Here is a 20797-nt window from a genome sequence, read left to right as displayed (position 1 = left end):
TACGACTGAAGAGTCATGTGGTCTGTGAATACTACAACACCATGTCAAGTACTCGACAATACTACAGACATATACTTGTATAATAATCACTGCAGAATGGAGACGATGTGTCTCCAATTTGCTTCTTGTTTTAAAACGAGGGTTTTCTTACGGGAAACAGTACAAACAAGTTCATACTTTACCACAAGGAGTTGGATATTTTTGTGGTTCTTGAAGCTGGTTCTTAAATATGGAAGTATATCAGTGACATCAAAGTGTATTTTTCGATCATTTAATTCAATTATTTCAGTAGGAGGAAGGTTCAATTTGTTTTTATTGAATTCATGATCGTGTATATGTATATTTTTTAATTGATTGATTAGATCAATGACTTTTTCTTACACAGACTTTGATTCTGATACAGAAAGAGACTCGAGCCACTCAATCACATTAAGTCACGTGACCGTCTGCGCGTCGCCTGATTGGCTTAGGGCTCGCTTCAGTGGTATTGATTAAGACTATTGAATTAAGAATCAGTTATTGGAATAAGAAGATTAAACGTGTACAATTTTTGGTACATTTTCATTAAATGATTCAACTTTACAATCTATAAATTATCCAATTGAATTATTCAATAAAAACAAATTCAACTTTTTAATACATCGTTATTGCAATAATAAGAATTAAATGTGTTTTTTGAACATTTTTTAAATGTTCAATTTAACCAGTTAGTTTACCCACGGAGCTGATTCACTTCCCAGAACCTCACGTTTTTGTGATACTAAGTATTTATGGTTTGAATCTATGTGAAAAACTTGTTTTCCTTTCGCTCAATCAAACCGTTGATCACAGCTTTTGTACCAAAACCCCCGACACTCACCCCCTCACACTCACCCCTCACACTCACCCCCTCACACTCACCCCCTCACACTCACCCCCTCACACTCACCCCCTCACACTCACCCCCTCACACTCACCCCTCACACTCACCCCCTCACACTCACCCCCTCACACTCACCCCCTCACACTCACCCCTCACACTCACCCCCTCACACTCACCCCCTCACCCCCTCACACTCACCCCTCACACTCACCCCCTCACACTCACCCCTCACACTCACCCCTCACACTCACCCCCTCACACTCACCCCCTCACACTCACCCCCTCACACTCACCCCCTCACACTCACCCCTCACACTCACCCCCTCACACTCACCCCTCACACTCACCCCCTCACACTCACCCCTCACACTCACCCCCTCACACTCACCCCCGACACTCACCCCCTCACACTCACCCCCGACACTCACCCCCTCACACTCACCCCCTCACACTCACCCCTCACACTCACCCCTCACACTCACCCCTCACACTCACCCCCGACACTCACCCCCTCACACTCACCCCCTCACCCGTTCACACTCACCCCCGACACTCACCCCCTCACACTCACCCCCTCACACTCACCCCCGACACTCACCCCCTCACACTCACCCCCGACACTCACCCCCTCACACTCACCCCCTCACACTCACCCCCTCACACTCACCCCCGACACTCACCCCCTCACACTCACCCCCGACACTCACCCCCTCACACTCACCCCCTCACACTCACCCCCTCACACTCACCCCCTCACACTCACCCCCTCACACTCACCCCCTCACACTCACCCCCGACACTCACCCCCTCACACTCACCCCCTCACACTCACCCCCTCACACTCACCCCCTCACACTCACCCCTCACACTCACCCCCTCACACTCACCCCTCACACTCACCCCCTCACACTCACCCCTCACACTCACCCCCTCACACTCACCCCCTCATCCCCCCCGACCCGGCGTCACAGCTCGTCCCTGGCGCTCCAGTTCTCCAGCTCCGACTGCAGCACGTCCGAGTTCTGGGCCCGGGAGCTCAGCTCCTCCTGCTCCTGGCTCTTCCTGGACTTGGCCCGGTCCCAGTCGGTCCTGGCCGTCTCGTTGTCCCAGACGACGGAGGTCTCGGTGTCGCTGACGTAGCCCGGCTCGCCCGTGTAGTGGGTCGGGTAGACCAGGAGCGGCTCGGCGGAGAAGGCGCGGAGGTCGCGGCGCTCGAAGTGCTGCATGTACTCGGAGCTGAGGAGCGAAGGAGTGGAGATCGGATTTAGTTTTGAACTATTTTTACAAGTCGTTAAATTCAATCATTGATATAATGAAAGGTTGAATTAATATAAATTATATTTTCTTAAATTTAATTCAATTTTTTTCTATATCGTCGTAAAATGAGTTTTTATTGAATCGTTGAATTTGACAATTTCAATATTGACAAGTTGAGTTTGTTTTTATTGAATAATTGATTTAATTTAATACTAGGTTAAAACATTGAATTACTCAAATTTGGATTAAAAAATATATATATTTGAACCCTTATTTTTATCTCAGGGTCAAGATGACCCAATGGCCCGAAAACAAACAATTACATTTGTTTTTCCCGCCTTCGGGTCACCTTGACCCTGACATAATACAAGGGTTAAAATTGAATTTAAAAATTTTTTTACACGTAGAGTTTGATATCTAATTCCAGTGATTGAAATTGTTTCTAAATTCAATAGTTTTTAATTCGCAGCCTTTTAAACTCAATATAAAAATGTTGGTATAGTGAGTTACTTGATCGATGTCACATGATCATCTTTGTATCGCGTGATTGGCTGAAAGTTCTATCAAGTAGCTCAGTACTTGATAGAACTATTGTCTGGTGTCACTATTACACCAACATTTGGATTTTGAGCTCAAAAGCGAAGCTACAAGATTTAAAAACAATGAATTGAGAAAAAATGGACTTATTTCAGTCAGAAAATCCAACCCTATATGTCAAAATAATAATAATTACATTTGAAATTGTCTGAATTTTAAAAATTAAATGATAAAAAATACAAAATGACACCTTTTTAATAAGCAAATATTTGAATTAAATTATTAAATACAAACTAAAAACAACCCTTTCATGTAGAGACGATTCAATTTAACTATTCAAATAACAATTGTGTTAAAATGTTCAACGTAATAATACATCACAATAATACATTCAATACTACTGTGTACTACAGCAAGAGCAGCTCACACGGGATGTTTGTTGTACATGACGGGCAGGAACTCGTCCACAGGAAGCATCTTGTTCAGCGGCTCGGCTCGCAGCAGCTTCTGAGCTCCTCGCAGCGACACCATGTATCCCAGAGTCCAGTACGAGTAGTCGGCTTCCACCAGGTTGTGCACGTCCGGCACCGACTTCTCCTGGTGGTCCACCTGCATCCGCTTCCTGCCGATGTATCTGCGCCACACACAGGAGGTGAAGGTGAAGGTCACAGCTCAAGGTCGGCAGATCGTCCACCAGTTCAATGTCAATCAAACTCATCCAGACGTCCAGCCACGGGGAACACAACACTTTTAAACAGTGCATTATGGGACTTGAAGTCATTGGGAGTTTGTTTACCAACTGGCTGTGTTTCTTTCTGTAATTACTATGTGTGTAAGAAAATACTTAAATACTTAAAGATCACATTTTATTCTAAATGTTTTTGTTTTCTAAAAATGTTTTACTCTCATCATAGATATTTAATGGTTTTTATATTTCAATAAAGTGTGTATTAAATAAAATATATATATATTCTTAACACGTACAGATTCACGGCATTTGTTAATTTTTGCAATTAAACTTGCCGACCCAGCAGTCATTACATCTTCCACAGAATTAAATTTTCTTCCAAGACCCCGGCTATGGCTGAGGACGAGAGGATACAGTGATTAATGTGGATGAGAGGAGACAGTGATGGCTGAGGTCGAGAGGATACAGTGATGGCTGAGGAAGAGAGGAGACAGTGATGAATGAGGACGAGAGGATACAGTGATGACTGAGGATGAGAGGATACAGTGCTGACTGAGGACGAGAGGATACAGCAATGACTGAGGATGAGAGGATACAGTGATGACTGACGACAAGAGGTTACAGTGATGACTGAGGAAGAGAGGATACAGTGATGAATAAGGACGAGAGGATACAGTGATAAATGAGGACGAGAGGATACAGTGATGACTGAGGTCGAGAGGATACAGTGCTGACTGAGGACGAGAGGATACAGTGATGACTGAGGACAGGAGGTTAAAGTGATGACTGAGGACGAGAGGATACAGTGATGACTGAGGTCGAGAGGATACAGAGATGACTGACGACAAGAGGATACAGTGATGAATTAGGAAGAGAGGATACAGTAATGACTGAGGACAGGAGGTTAAAGTGATGACTGAGGACGAGAGGATACAGTGATGACTGAGGTCGAGAGGATACAGAGATGACTGACGACAAGAGGATACAGTGATGAATGAGGACGAGAGGATATAGTGATGAATGAGCAACAGCATGTAACAGGTTCAACGAAAACTGCTGCTTCATTCTGGACTTTTTAGACACTAAAATGAAAAGGTTGCAACACACAATTAAAAATAAACGTCTCTTTATAGGGTGTTAACCTAACAAGATGATTTATTCAGAGTAAATAGCGTTAAGAGAAGAACATTATGCATCTGCTCACGACATTTCTTTATTCCTGAGCCTCCATGAATGATTCGTTGAATACTTTCACGAATCAGTCGCACAATAATCCACTGGTTTCGCGACACAACACTCACATCAGATCCCAGTCCAGCGCGTGCGCCGTCACCTCCTGCAGCAGCGCCTGCAGACGCCGCTTGAAAAACACCTCGAAGCGAAGGTCGTCCTCGATGACGAGGGACGCCTGCAGACCCCGATCCTGGATCTGCGGGGTCAAAGGGCGACACCGAAATGTTGAAATCAGAGAAAAAAACATCCTGATTATTCCCGACAAGCTGCTTCTCGTTCGAGTTCACACCAGAAGTAAACGTTATCTACGGATGGAAAACGAGTTCACCGAGCCGTGACCGTTTTACTTTCACCTCTTTCCAGATGTTGTAGTGAGACAGGAAACATCCCAGCTCGCCTTTGGTCAGGGGTCGCCCGTGGTACGGGTCTTTGTAGCCCGGCAGCATCTTGATCCCCATCGCCTCGATGTCGCTCGTGTTCAGAGCCCTGAGAGGAAGAGGAAGATCCTTTAATGTCACGTTTGCCCTTTCGCTAGGGGGCGCCAGAGGACTCCAGGTAAAAACAAAAGAATCCAATACCCTGTGTAAAAGTTAACAAGGACATGTTTAGTAAAATAAGATATCGCTTCGTACACGATGTTCCGACAGTGCAAAGAAGAGCATTGTTTATCTGTAACATCAACAGGCGTTAAAATATAGATTTAAATTATGTTAAAAACATATGTTATAATATAGCTTTAAAATATGTTAAAAACATGCACAGATGTTATATTATAGCTTTAAAATATGTTAAAAACATGCACAGATGTTAAAATATAGCTTTAAATTATGTTAAAAAACATGCACAGATGTTAAAATATAGCTTTATATTATGTTAAAAAACATGCACAGATGTTATAATATAGCTTTAAAATATGTTAAAAACATGCACAGATGTTAATTTATAGCTTAAATATATGTCAAAAACATGCACAGATGTTATAATATAGCTTTAAAATATGTTAAAAACATGCACAGATGTTAATTTATAGCTTAAATATATGTCAAAAACATGCACAGATGTTATAATATAGCTTTAAAATATGTTAAAAACATGCACAGATGTTAATTTATAGCTTAAATATTTGTCAAAAACATGCACAGATGTTATAATATAGCTTTAAAATATGTTAAAAACATGCACAGATGTTAAAATATAGCTTTAAATTATGTTAAAAACATGGACAGATGCAGATCTTACAAGATTGTTTTAAATGTTAAAACGTATACAGATGTTTTGATAATTAAAAACATTCAAAGATGCCAAAACATATTTACAATCATATTTAAAAATTTAAAAATACATCTTAAAACATATTATTATCTTATCTTATCTTAAAAAGGTTAAAAACATAGACAAATGTCAAAAAACATGTTGAAAAATATGTTTAAAAACTCATATATATAACAAATAATATAATATATATTTTAAAAGATGTGTTTAAAACATGAAATATATATTTAAAAAATAAAAACTAACACAGACAATATAATATAATAACTACTATACTATATTATACTATAATAACTAGAATTAAAATAAGAATAAAGCTGGTCCGTATCGATGCCTTATAAGAAAAAAACATATCAAGCAAAAGTGAATCTGTTCTGGTGTTCCAGGAATTCCTAATGGGGGGAGTCCCCGGGGCAGACCGAGTACATGCCGGAGAGAAATGAACCTGTTCTAACCTCAGCGCTCGGATATAAACGCTCTAAACGTTAGTTTGTCGGTAAATAAAGCGAGAGATGATTAACGTGAGAGACTCTCTTAATGACATCATATATCGCGACTCGTCCTCAGAACTTCCCGGAGCATCGATCTCCATCACGGGCCGGCGATCGGCCGTAAATCATTGCGAGGAGATGAGAAACGTACTTGCCATCCACCGCCGCGACCACCTGACAGCCGAGCTGCTGCTCGCTCAGACTCCGCAGCATCCGCTGGCGCCGGTCCGAGCGTCGCGCCAGGTTGATCATGAAGATCTGAACAAACACACACTTGTAGCGGCGACGGCACCAACGAGCGCCGGTCGGACTGTACCTCGTCGAAGCCCATCTTGTCCACATGCTTCACTGACGGGGACACGAAGAGCGAGGGCTCCAGCGGAGGGTTGTTCACTTCCAGGAGAGAACGTTTGAAAGAGAACAAAAAGAGGAAAGAAGAAGTTCCATGAGACGACTGTGAACTTCTTATGACTCAGAGAAACATTGAGAATATGATTCGATCTTCTGCTGCACTTGTTTATGACGATGTCAGTGAATAAAACTTATTTCATTTGAGATGAATGAAGACAAAAGGGGAAATTCAAAGGTTGGGTAGGTGATTTTCAAGACGTTGTGAACTAGCTGCATCTACAAATACTTCCAATTCTCAAGTCTCTTGAAAATGTTGGTTCATGATTCTACTTCATTTTAAAACAATATTTTTTTCTTTTTCGGGGACATTTATTTGAATTAACAAGGTCAAAACAAACTTCTCAGAAACGGTGACCTGAACAGCTCCCAAAATGCTTTGCGGCCCAGCCAACCAATCACAGCTGCCGAATATGGCGTTTTTATTTGTGCCTATTTGTTGAGCACGCAGTTCGAATATTTGAGCACCTGAGAACATGTTTTGCACGTAAGTGACAGTTTGCATGTGATTTTTACTCCAGCAAAAAATAAAGTGGTTTAAACAAACAAAAATGTATTTTACGTTCAATAAATCTCACTTTGCGCACGCTTTGCGACTGCAGTACAAGTGCTCGACTTCATCTTTTCTTTTTACCATCAACTTCTACACAGAGCTTCATTCGTGCCAATGAACCAACCAATCACAGAGACCGGAGAACGCTTGTTTCTGATTGGCTGTTTGGTTTCATACGGCAACAACGTGCCGGGAAAAGTGTTGCATTCAAGCAGCCAGAAATAAAAAGGTATAAATGTCGAATGAACAATAGTTTGTTTTCTTCTGCCTGTTGTCTCTGTGATTGGTTGGCTCATTGGCACGAATGCAGCTCTGTGTAGAAGTTGATCATAAAAAGAAAAGATGAAGTCGAGCACTTGTACTGCAGTCGCAAAGCGTGCGCAAAGTAAGATTTATTGAACGTAAAATACATTTTTGTTTGTTTAAACCACTTTATTTTTTGCTGGACTAAAGATCACATGCAAACTGTCACTTACGTGCAAAACATGTTCTCAGGTGCTCAAATATTCCAACAAATGGGCACAAATAAACCGCCATAGCCGAAACACTTTTGACATAGTAGCACATACGGGTACAAATCAACAAAACAATATTGTTTCGACCAATCAGCCGCCACTAAATGGAGAAGTGTGAAGAAAGGCATCATGGGAGTTCACTGTTGGCACCATTGTTCCTGACATGATGAATCATTAGTAAAGAAGCGTCTCACCCATGACCTCCAGCTGTGTGTGCAGGAAGCTCTCGGCCTCGTCCTGCAGCGTGGCCTGAGCTCTGAGCGGCACCGGCAAGAATCCGTACGTCTCCTGGTTACAGACGTGCATCTGCACACCTGAGGACAGGAGGATACACGCCCAAATGAACCACACGTTTCCATGACAACGACAGGAAATAGAAGCTCACAAGTCTAATAATGTTTGGTCTTATGCTGAAGATGAAGAGGCGCCACATACCGTATTCTCCGGACTATAAGCATTTCATTTTCTCAACAAAAAAACCCACTTATATATGGATGAAGTCGTACTGTATTTTTTAAAGTGTTTTTGTGCGGAACACGGAGGTGAACTCTGTCAAAAATGTTTCAGTACGACTTTTGACAAGACAGAGACACTGAAGATGAAGGATTTGAGGGATTCGTGGACGAGGAAGGAACTGAAAAAAACAGTGTATTGTGTTGTATTTTTATATCATCATACAAGTTATTTTGAATACTCTAACGTTTGATTAAACGGTATCAGGCAGTTTTTTTTAACGCGGTACAACTGGTTTAAAAGTCTGACTTTTTTGTTTCACTCAATGTGACTTATGGTGCGTTTTTAGGTGAAACTAATTTGAAAATAGACCATTTATTGACAGTACGTCAGTAAAAAAAAAACACATTTATATCATTTGTTTTATTTGAGCTACAAAGCTCTTACTTAGTATAAAAACTTCCCTGAACGAGACGAAGTAAATGAGCATAGTCGTCACGCTATTGTAAACTGAAGATCAGAGAATATTTAGCAACAGTTTTGGCCTTTACAGATAAATAAGGCAAGAAAGAAAAAAGCAGGTTTAGTCCGGACATACAGCAGTTCTCGGGGGCCATTTTAAACCCAATAATATATACATAAATATACATACATATAAATATATATATATATACACATATAAATATTTATTCATGTATACATATCTATATATATATTTCTGAAGAAGGGGGACAGTTTGATTTTGCTTTGCTCTGTAAGAAATTATGAGCTAATGCTAATACTAATAATTATGCTAATTCTGATGCTAATGCTAATTCTGATTATAATGGTAATTCTAATTCTATTTATAATACTTATGCTTATGATAATGCTAATTCTAATACTGATTCTAATGCTAATGCTAATTCTGATGCTAATGCTAATTCTGATTATTATGCTAATTCTATTTCTAATACTAATACTAATACTAATACTAATGCTTATACTAATGCTTATACTAATGCTTATACTAATGCTAATGCTAGTGCTAATGCTAATGCTGATGCTAACAATGCTAACAAGGAAGTGTAGTACAGCTAAACACACACGTTTATCCATGAACTGAAAACGTGACGTCTTTAAAAACATTCCGTAATCTGACCTGCTCGACGTGCCGAGTACGCAAACACGATGACATCATCCAAGGCCCAGTTATACTCGGCGTGCGGCGGCCAGAAGGCCAGGCGGCGAGACGCCTCCTTCCTCAGGTCCAGCAGGTAGGTGGAGTGCACCATGGGTACGGAGAAGCAGCCGCGACGCTCCAGCTTCCTGATGGGCATGTAGTCCGGCGTCCTCCGGTAGTAGCCCTGAGGCGGGCGAGCAAACAAATGTATTTGTCAGACACAAGCTACGACTTTCTGCAAAGTTCGGTTTACAACAGAAACAGAATTTAAAATCCTTTTCCTTTATGGAAATGTTTTTATGATTTGAGGTCACATGATCCACCGTGTGCTCATCCTCTCGGCAGCTTAACTGACAAACCTAAGCCGAGGGGCGGGGTCAAAGTTCACCGCTGCCAAACATGGGTTTGACACACATTTCACTCCCGAGTTGTGAGTCTGTGTGTGCAAAAAAAAAAGAGAAAAAAAAGAGAACCACGATGAAGGAGATTCAAGGTTAACGGGTAAGTAGGTAAAGAAACATGACCTTCAATTTTAAGTGTAACCTCGTTATCTAATGTTTAAATTAAGGTACAAAAAAATGAATAATTTTGAATCCACATCTACTCTATATATCAAGGGGTCCCCCAACTTTATTTTTGCACTGATTTCATGTCAGCATTATCTTCCCAGCCTGACCTTTAGAGAAAAAAAAAGAAGGAGCAGCAAAAATCAACCTCACTCTGGACTGAGTACAACAAATGCAACCGTACGCCGACGACGGTGTTCTATACGTGTGTCTCTCTCGCTTTCACAGACTTTTAGTGTGAGAGAATTTGTATTATTTAAGTATTATTTATATGAAACGAGGACATTTTCTTCTACTCATTCAAACTAGTAAACATGTTTATATATTTATACACAAAACTGTACTTCCTGTTCGGTAAATACATTTTTCTGACCTGTGACTTTATGAACTAGTTCATCAGGCAGTAATTGCTGCCTCAACCTTACTTATGGTGCCAACTGAAAGTGAACTCCCATGATGCCTTTCTACACACTCTTTTTAGTGAAAGTTGATTGGTCGCTGGAATACTGTATTTAAATTATTTTGTTGCTATGTCAAAAGTGGTCGACAGCGGTGATTGGTTGGCTGGGCGGCAAAGCACTATGAGAACTGTTCAGGTCACCGTTACTGTGAGGGATGTCGAGAGGGATGGAAGTTGAAATTAATGTTAAGAAATAAAAAATTAAGATTCTGGGTTCTTTTCTAACCCCTTCAATGAACGAGGGGCCGGCGTACAACCCTTTGCGGGCGATACCTGAGACGTCATGCCACACCAGAAGTTGGAGTAGGCAGCTCTGGACTCCAGCATCGGGGCGACCACCGTCTTGTTCTCCCTGATGAGCTTCCACAAGACGCCCGGGTGCGTGAGGATGTTGTCACAGTCCACCACCTGCGGCGAGAACACCAAATGTCAGCCAGGACCTCTGCAGAACCGACCGGCGCCCCCTGCTGCGTGGTCTGATCAATGACAGCGGGAGGTCCTCGATGTTCTCCCGTCAGGAAACCTTTTCGTTGTGACTCAACATGTTACACAGTCTGGAGCTGTGTCTCAAATCACATCCTTCTCTTAGTATACTAGAAGTAAGTATGCGTCAGAATAGTGTACGTACTAGTAACTCATTCTCCACAGATAGTATGTCTCAAATCAAACACTGCTGCTACGCACTAACAGGAAATGACGCAACAGCTTCTTCTTCTACTACTATTTAACGATGATTTTAACCAGCTGTAGGAACACTATCGACACCTGCTGGCAGCACGTTTGGTTTGGATCCAGAAATATGAGAAATATTGGCGAGATATTTACATTGGTATCAGCAGTGAAGACATCCATCCATCCATCCATCCATCCATCCATCCATCCATCCCTCCCTCCTTCCATCCGATGTAACTTCTGTTTACAACGTCAACATCACTAAGACGGAGTCGTTTAGTGTAGAAAGTGTCCATCGATCCATTCTCAGTTGTGTGGGTGTTTTAGTGACAATTGAGTGTGTATAGAGCACTACATTTCACATACTAAGAATTGAGACGCACTCATGCACTAAGAATACTATGTTTAAGTACGAAAGTTTGCGATATGAGACACAGCTCTGGTCAAGGTCAACGATTAGCCATTAAAACAGCACTTACGTTACAGTTTTATACTTATATAAAACTGGCTATGATTTCAACGTCGCTCTCCGGGTTTGACATCAGGGTTAGAGAAGAAGGTTTACTTCATTTACATCTGGACGAAGGACCGTTTGAAGCTTCCACGAAGATAAAACTCACTCAAAATAAAGACGTTTCTCTCGATTTCGTAAACTCGTTTTGTTGCAGTGACACTGTTCTGCCAGTAGAGGGAGAATACGTCCATGTGTCTGCGTCTAATACAATTAAAATGTATAAATATAACTCGAGGGCTGAACCATTTATTTTTCATTTTTTTAAATCAACATTACCATTTAATATAATGTCCTTTATTTTAAATTGCATAGAATGAGAATCACTTATGCTGACTCTACAGTAGGGGGTGGCAGAAACAAAAGGGAAAAGAGTTTAGTACTTTCACTGTGTGTTGTTTTCTGTATTAAAAAGTGCAAAAGAAATAGTTGGTGAAGCCAAAACTTGTTGTTTTATTTTCTGTGACTTGTTAAAAACTGAAGATCCTCATAACTTGACACATCAAGAGTTGAGTCACTTATAATGTATATATAGAGATTTGAAAACACATGTTTTGATTTTCATTTAAAATAATGTCTCGATTTAATACGATGTGGATACTTTACTTTCTTACTTGCTTTTCAAATGGAACAGAATGAAAACTGTCTTTTTTAAAAAAGCGCTTACGCTGACTCTACAGTAGGGGGCGACAGAAACAAACAGGGACAGAGACTGTAAGTAAGTAAGTACATTTTATTTGTATAGCGCATTTCCAGACCAGGGTCACAAAGCGCTTAAACAATCAAAACAATACTCAATATGTGTTTCTTTTCTCTTTTTTTTTTGCTTGTTTAGAAAAAGCGCAAAAAAAAGTTGTTTTTGTACAATTTCATTTATAATAATATGTAACATTTGTTTGTGTTATTTAAGGTTTTTATAGTTTCAATTTTAAATAAAGGTATTTTAGTTCTAGTTTTAGTTTTATTTTCCCTTCAAATCGTTCAGCCCTAATATTTAAAAACACATAAAATAATAATATGAAATCTTAATCATAACAACATCTCAAGGTAACTGTTGGCCTCAAGAATTGTTCTAGAAGTTTCTTTAAGATCTGTATTGACGACTCACTGTTTACCCAGTCAGCAGAAGACGCACAACAACAACAACAACAACAACAACAACAACAAACATGACCTTTCGGCTCATCTGGTGGAGACGCTTGAACCAAAGCAACGTACCAGGAGGTAGTCGGACCAGACCTGCCGGGCCGTCTCCAGCGCCGCCTGGCGAAGCTTCATCACGTGCTCGTAGCGCAGGTTGTTCCAGTGCTTGGGTCCGAGCTCGTCTTCGAAGGCGCTGCGATCGGAACACAACAGTTTTTGACACACAACTCGAGAACACAGTCGACACAGTGAGCTCATGTCCACCTGGGCTCGTCTGAGGGTCTCCACTCCACATAGTGATACAGGTGCTGCACCTCCACCAGCCACTCTCTCAGAACTTCAGTCGTGTTGTCAACGTTGTGATCTGTCGCCACCCTGCGGAGGAGACAGGAACAGCAAGTCATTCCACCATTATTTTCTTCAAAGAAGCCTCACAGCAACAGGGGCCCATTAAATAGTGTCATTAAAAAACACAAAAGAACCCTTGATGACCTGGTTAAGAGCTTTTAACTAATGAACACATTTAGTCTCTTCAAGAATTTTTACTCAAACACTTTCTTTCATATATATTTATTTATATGTGAAAAATAATCATTTTGTTTTTATACAGAAGTCAACGGCAATAATTACATTTAATAAATGTTATTTACAACTTTGTAATGTAACTTTTACTGTTGCTGCCAGTGTGTTTGCCTGTGTTATCTCAGGGTCACGGTGACCCAAAGGCCTGGAAAGAAATGTGTTTGTGTTATCCCTTGTGTTGTTGAGATACCGACACACATTATCTTTTTGTGGCTTTTCGGGTCACCTTGACCCTGAGACAACCCAAGGGTTAAATTAAATTAAATAATTCAAGCCATATTTACAATTTAGATGGAAATATCCACTGTGTTTGTTCATTTTTTTGTTGTAATAAAGTAAGTAAGTTATTAATAGTTATTTGTAAAGATCTTTCCAGATCTTTCTATACAGTGATGACTGAGGATGAGCGTATACAGTGTTGACTGAGGACAAGAGGATACAGTGACGACTGAGGACGAGCAGATACAGTGATGACTAAGGACGAGAGGATACAGTGATAACTGAGGACAAGCGGATACAGTGATGACTGAGGATGAGAGGATACAGTGATGACTGAGGACAAGAGGATACAGTCATGACTGAGGATGAGCAGATACAGTGATGACTGAGGACGAGAGGATACAGTGAGTCCAGCAGCTTTTAAAGCTGATGTTTGGACAAATGAAAGTAGTTACGACTTTGTCAAGAGTCATGTGGTCTGTAAATTCTACAACACCAGAGTCAATTACTCGACAATACTACACATATATACTTGTTACTACACTATCACAACACCAGAGTCAAATACTTAACAATACTATACAGATATACTTGTTACTACAGTATCACAACACCAGAGTCAAGTACTCGACAATACTATACAGATATACTTGTTATTACACTATTACAACACCAGAGTCAAGTACTCGACAATACTATACAGATATACTTGTTACTACACTATCACAACACCAGAGTCAAGTACTCGACAATACTTTACAGATATACTTGTTACTACACTATCACAACACCAGAGTCAAGTACTCAACAATACTATACAGATATACTTATTACTACAGTATCACAACACCAGAGTCAAGTACTGAACAATACTACACATATATCCTTGTTACTACACTATCACAACACCAGAGTCAAGTACTCGACAATACTATACAGATATACTTGTTACTACACTATCACAACACCAGAGTCAAGTACTCAACAATACTACACATATATACTTGTTACTACAGTATCACTATATATTACAATATATCGTACTCTGTACCGTGACAATCGCCTGATTCTAGCAAATAATTGACACATCAGTTTTTATTTCTTTGTCATCGTTGGTGGTTTTCATTCATGTGTGTTGAACAGTAGCACACCTGACTGAACTGCCTCACTCTCTTGAGCAAACAGACAGCGGGCGTCATTGACGCCATGACAGGAGAGCTGGACACAAAGGGGTCGCGGGAGCGTCTGTGTTATGACAACAAAACAGCGTGACGGGAAGAGAAGCAGGAATGTGTGGCGGCGAGAGAAGATTCGTCACGTCAGCGGCGACAGCCGACCTGCAGCGAGCGACAGTTTTACACCCTTCTGATGCGCTCTCACACACACCGCCGCCATGTTGACACATCGTTGTGAGCTCACATCGCACCAGAGAAACCGAGACGCTGGACCAGAGAAGACAATAAAAAGTGTATTAAATTCTCAGCATTGCTGGGATGCCAGCGCTGGAAGTAGAGGATATGAAGTCCAGGAGAGGATGGAACGCTTGTTTCAACACTAGGCTCCTGCAAGTCCCTGCAGAGAAGATCATCTATAGTTATGCGAGTGTGAGCCAGACACTCCATCAGCGCCTGTCAGGCTGCAGGCACCGACTGATGCGTCTTCCTCTTCACGAGTGTGTACATCAATCAACACGTCATGGTGTGTACATTCATGATGATACACTCGCGTTTTATTACATTCTTTTTGGCAAGTGACGACAACTTTTGGTGAAGATTCTTTCAGTAGACTTTAATAAGTTGTATGTCCATTACTGGGACTGTATACACTTAGATATATATATAATCTCTTAATACACACGTATACTGTTTATCACATTTAAATATATATAAACATTTTACATGAACACAATTTTTCTAAGTTAAAAAGATCTTATATCGCAATATTCTTTTCCACCTTACTTTATGGATATTTAACAGAACTGTATCGATTTTGTTTTTATTTCAATAAAGTGAAACAATGTGTGCAACAATGAAATTCAGCATGATCCTGGAGATGACTGAGGACCAGATGATACAGTGATGACTGAGAACAAGAGGATACAGTGATGACTGAGGACCAGAGTATACAGTGATGACTGAGGACGAGAGGATACAGTGATGACTGAGGACGAGAGGATACAGTGATGACTGAGGACAAGAGGATACAGTGATGACTGAGGATGAGAGGATACAGAGATGACTGAGGACAAGAGGATACAGTGATGACTGAGAACGAGAGGACACAGTGATGACATAGGATCAGAGGACACAGAGATGACTGAGGACGAGAGGATACAGTAATGACTGAGGATGAGGGGATAAAGTGATGACTGAGGACGAGAGGATACAGTGAGTCCAGCACCTTTAAAGCTGGACATATTTTGGCTGAAAACAAATCAAAGCAGTTACGACTTCGTCAAGAGTCATGTGGTCTGTAAATACTACAACACCAGAGTCAAGTACTCGACAATACTACACATATATACTTGTTACTACACTATCACAACACCAGAGTCAAGTACTGGACAATATTTCACAGTAACTACTGTGAAATATTGATATATATATATATATATTGATTTTCAGATTCAGCGTGTGTTCAATCTTAAAGCAGCAAAGTTTTATGCATTTTACTAGAGAAAATGTTGACTTATCGTCCTTTATTTAACTCACTCTTACTATAACACCTTATATTTCAATTTGTATTTAAAAAAAACTTAATCGTTACCGTGGAAAATATTGATTTATTACACAGTAGCTACAGTGTAGTTATGTCACTATTACTATAACACAATATATTTTCATTTATATGTCAATATTTGACAAAAATCTGACCACATTTTCATGTTCACCAGGTCTTGTAGTATATAAGAAAGTATTTATACACTTCACTGTGAAAAAACATTAATTCGTAGCCATTAACTACATAGTATTTAAGTTACCATAACAATAGCACAATGTATTTTTATTTTCAAACATTGGCCTGATTTTCATGTTCACAACGTCTTGAACTAGCGCTGCACGATATATCAAAAAAATATCGATATCGCGATATTGGCACGTGCGGTATGCATCGAAAACATCTGCGATAATTTATCATTTTTTATTGTTTAATTCAAGCATTTGTTTAATTTGCACTTTAACCAATCGGTGTCACGTTCTGTAAAGTTGTCAGTTTTTACTTCTATGTCTCGTTGTTGTTTACGTCTCCGTCCGTCTGTGAACTGTGCGGCGCAGCTTGTTAGGCTCGGTTGCTATGGTGACGCGTCTTGCTGGCGCGCTGACTTAGCTCAGTATATACACGAGTACACACAAGTAATACTAACCTATGATCTAGTCAAACACTAGTGATCCAGTCACTCGTCTCTTTAAACCTCCTTTGTTAAAGCGACATATTGTAAGAAATTTTTATCTCGTCTCAGTTGTTTTCTTATAAGATCGTGAACTTCCAAATAAACCTGTCCGTCTTCACCGTATGCTAACGAGCTAAGTTGTTAGCGTCATTTATAAAGTGTTATGTGTGCGTGTACAAGGAGGTGGATTTATTATTGATTTGCTGATATCACCACTCGCCGGCGGCTCCTCTCTGATGTCGCTCAGTTTCGCGGGAAACCGATGCAGGTCCCGCGAGATACGTGATATTTTTCTACGGGACTAAAGCTTGGAAGTAAACGAAAGGAAAATATCTCATCGTTTTCCTTCTCTAAACCCCCGGACCTCCACTACAGTACTCACGGCTACATTTATAGGTGAAAGAAAAAATATCGCATTCATTTCGATATCGCAATTCAAGACACCAATATCGAATATTGCACTTATTTCAAATATCGTGCAGCCCTACTCTGAACTATAAATAAACCAAGTTTTATGCATTTTACAGTGAATATATTGATTTATTAACCAGTGAATACAATGTATTCATGACACTATTACTACAGCACAATGTATTTAAGTTTAATTTTTTGAAATCTGACCTTGATTTTCATCTTTAGTGGGTCTTGAACTACAATCGAGCAAAGCTTAATGGCTTTTACTGTGAAAATATTGACTTAAGCAGTAACTACAATGTATTAATGCAGTAACTACAATGTATTAATGCAGTAACTACAAAGTATTAATGTCACTATAACTATAAGACAATTTTTTTTATTTTTAAAACAACATTTTGACCTGTTTTTTGTTGTGTCTCCTCAAGACAAGGATCCAGTTATACTGGACCTTCAGTCGTGATCATGTCGTTACAAATGTGTCCTAGTTGAACATCTGCAGTGGAAAATGTTGAATCACTTCTCAGGAGAAAAAATGTGGAGGGAGTGAAAAAAAAAAAGAAAAGAGGGGGAAGAGTAAAGAAGAGGAGAGAGAGAGTGAATGGAATCCATCCTCGACCTTCTATAAACTTAATTGTAAAAACTATTTTAACAAAGTTTGAGATGTTGTTGACAAACAATGATTCACGTGTAAATAATAATAACAAAGTTGAGAACATTGGAGAAGGTCTCACCACAGAGAGATGCGGTCTTTGGGGAAGTCCAGGCGGTCTATGGAGCCCAGGACCAGCGGCAGCGAGTGCGCCGAGTTGCGGCAGAGCAGCGCGACGACCACCCGCGGGGCGAGCAGCGAGGACTCGGGGCTCCAGCGCTCCTCGGGGAAGTAGCCCCGGCTGGAGCCCAGCAGGAGCACGAAGGGCAGGACAGGCAGCGGCGCCCAGAGCATGGCCGGGGAGACGCGGGGTCGTGACGCGGCGAAGGATGAGCGGACCTGTTATGTTATGCCGACAGTGGCGACATGGCGACGCTCGGACAGTTAAAGGGATCTCCTCTCCCGCCTGCAGTGCAGCGACATTTATAGAAGAACCAAAACAAACGTAGACACGTTTTTTTTACTCTTTAAGATAGTCGGTGTAATGTGCGAGATGAAGCGTATTCACGAAGAGTCTATTTCGAATCAATAAGCCAAATAATGCATCGGTATTCGGTCCTCCCCTTTAAGAGAAGCTCCATCTGTAGCCGACAGGAAGCGTCGAAGGCGTGTCCACGTGATCAGAGGCCTGCGGCGACGTCATCACTTACTGTCCATCTCTCTCAGATAAACTTAAAAATGTCCTTTTTTTTAATTAATTTTACTTTAATCTTGGATTTATTTGAGCATTTTATATTAATATACATCCAATGAAGTTATTGTCGGCTTTCACCATAAAGTAGATCAACATTTAAAATAATGCTAATGTATAAATGTGTTTTTTCTATTTGCTTATTTTGTGTTATATTCTTTAATTCTGTTAAAATCACATGTTGTGTTAACAACACTGGCAACAAAAGTTTCTGATTCTGATATTTACTCTACTATATACTGTACTAAACAGATATTCATATAAATACATTTCAGTTTCAGTTTATATTTAGACTGTACATAGACTTGCATGCCTCTTATGTTTCTATCTTGTAACATATTCTGGAGCTGCTGAACTAAGAATTTCTCTGTGAGATGAATAAAGTATCTTATCTATCTATCATCTATCTAAACTTGAAAATGTTGTTGGAACATGATCTGGAGCTTGTAATTCATGCGTTTGTTTCTTCTCGTTTGGAATATTGTAACAGTTTGTTTTCATGTCTTAACAAGAAGGATCTGTCTCGTCTGCAGTTGATTCAAAACTCTGCAGCGAGAATTCTGACCCGCTCTAGTAGAAGAACTCACATTTCTCCGATCCTTCAAACTCTTCACTGGCTTCCAGTTTCTTTCAGGATCAACTTTAAAATTCTGGTTCTTACTTTCAGAGCTATTCATGGTCAGGCTCCTCCTTACATCACTGATCTGATCCAGCCTTACACCCCAGCTCGGGCTCTGAGGTCTGTGGATCAGAATCTACTGATGGTTCCACGCACACGGCTCAGGACCAGAGGAGAGAAATCTTTTCAGGCTGTTGCTCCTAAGCTTTGGAACGATCTTCCTCTCTCTTTGCGCTTGATGGATCTACTGACTCCTTTAAGAAGCATCTTAAGACGTTTCTATTTGTTCGGGCTTTTCCTTGAATTTCTCGAACTCCTGTGTTGTTCTCAGTATTATCTTGATCTTTAAAGTATGTACTTTTTTGAGTATTGTTTTGATTGTTTAAGCGCTTTGTGACCCTGGTCTCGAAAAGCGCTATATAAATAAATATTACTTACTTACTTACTTACTTACTATATTATATACACATGCATGCTATATTATTATCATTATCTCTGTACATTTAAACCATTTACTACTTTTATTCAAATATAACCATCCGTTTTTTAAGATAATATTCTTTTGTACCTTTTTTTAAAAAAGATTAATATTAGTTGTTATTTTATTTATAAGATAAGTCACGCCACAGCTCGATACACAAACGCTTTTCATATTTACTCTAAAAGGATCAGGAGTTTATTACTGGTAAAAGTGAGCAGCCTTGGACAAAAACACCGGATTTGCTGATGATAAGTTAATTGCGAAACATGGAAACAGACACATAGTTTAACGACTAAATAACACACAAGAAAAGATTGACAAACGCTAATAATAGTAATATTGTTCTGCTATAAAAATATATGAAAGAGTTTATGTTTCAACTTGTTTTTTTCCGCAGGGCAGGTAAAAAGGTGTGATGTTTGAGCTGAAATTAAAAAAGATCTGGAAACGCTTCAGGATAAATTCCAGGACATAAATCTGGCAACGAATTCAAATGACGCCGTCTAGGAATAGTGAAATAAGAGTCAATGTTTCAGGGCCAACAGAGAGGTGAGCTTTAGCATACCTGCGATGTGTCGGCACACGTTATATACCGACGGTTGATTTAAGCCTCAGCTGTCACTGAAACCATGATTTACAGCTTCACATTTTGAACCCGGAACGAAAACTGACCAGAGTTTTATAGAGACTAAATACAAATAAACATTGATTCAATCATTGAAAATCTTTCCAAAATTAAATCTACACATTATATCCTATATAGAAGATTATCATTTGTAGTATGAAAATCAAAATTGAAATAAGATTTTCACATAAAAATCATCGATTTATCTCTTTTTATGAAGCTGCTACTTTGTTCAACTAACACCAAATGTCTCTCTACGCTGATTATGTTATCATTTACTGAGTTAAACTCAACATTGAAAGAGCTTCTATTCAGGGTGTTTATGTTGGATTGAGGCTAT

At 40.0% G+C, this 20797-nt stretch overlaps 1 protein-coding gene across 1 annotated transcript; it reads right to left on the bottom strand.

Moving 5' to 3' along the window:
* Positions 1-1827: 1827 nt before the first annotated feature.
* colgalt1b (collagen beta(1-O)galactosyltransferase 1b) lies at positions 1828-18480 on the bottom strand. The gene is made up of 12 exons (XM_087808418.1): positions 18124-18480; positions 13048-13158; positions 12859-12976; positions 10731-10865; positions 9411-9615; positions 8011-8130; positions 6657-6733; positions 6492-6598; positions 4931-5063; positions 4646-4773; positions 3084-3290; positions 1828-2098 (listed from the first exon to the last, which is right to left on the bottom strand). Exons 1-12 carry the CDS (start codon positions 18333-18335, stop codon positions 1828-1830), a joined length of 1824 nt encoding a protein of 607 aa, XP_087664544.1. The 5' UTR covers positions 18336-18480.
* Between the last annotated feature and the right edge of the window lie 2317 nt (positions 18481-20797).

Source organism: Callionymus lyra, chromosome 1 (genome assembly GCF_982586985.1).
Source record: "Callionymus lyra chromosome 1, fCalLyr1.hap1.1, whole genome shotgun sequence".
In the NCBI taxonomy this organism is placed as follows: domain Eukaryota; kingdom Metazoa; phylum Chordata; class Actinopteri; order Syngnathiformes; family Callionymidae; genus Callionymus; species Callionymus lyra.
Note: the sequence above shows the minus strand (reverse complement) of the source record. Positions and strands in the feature narration are given on the sequence as shown.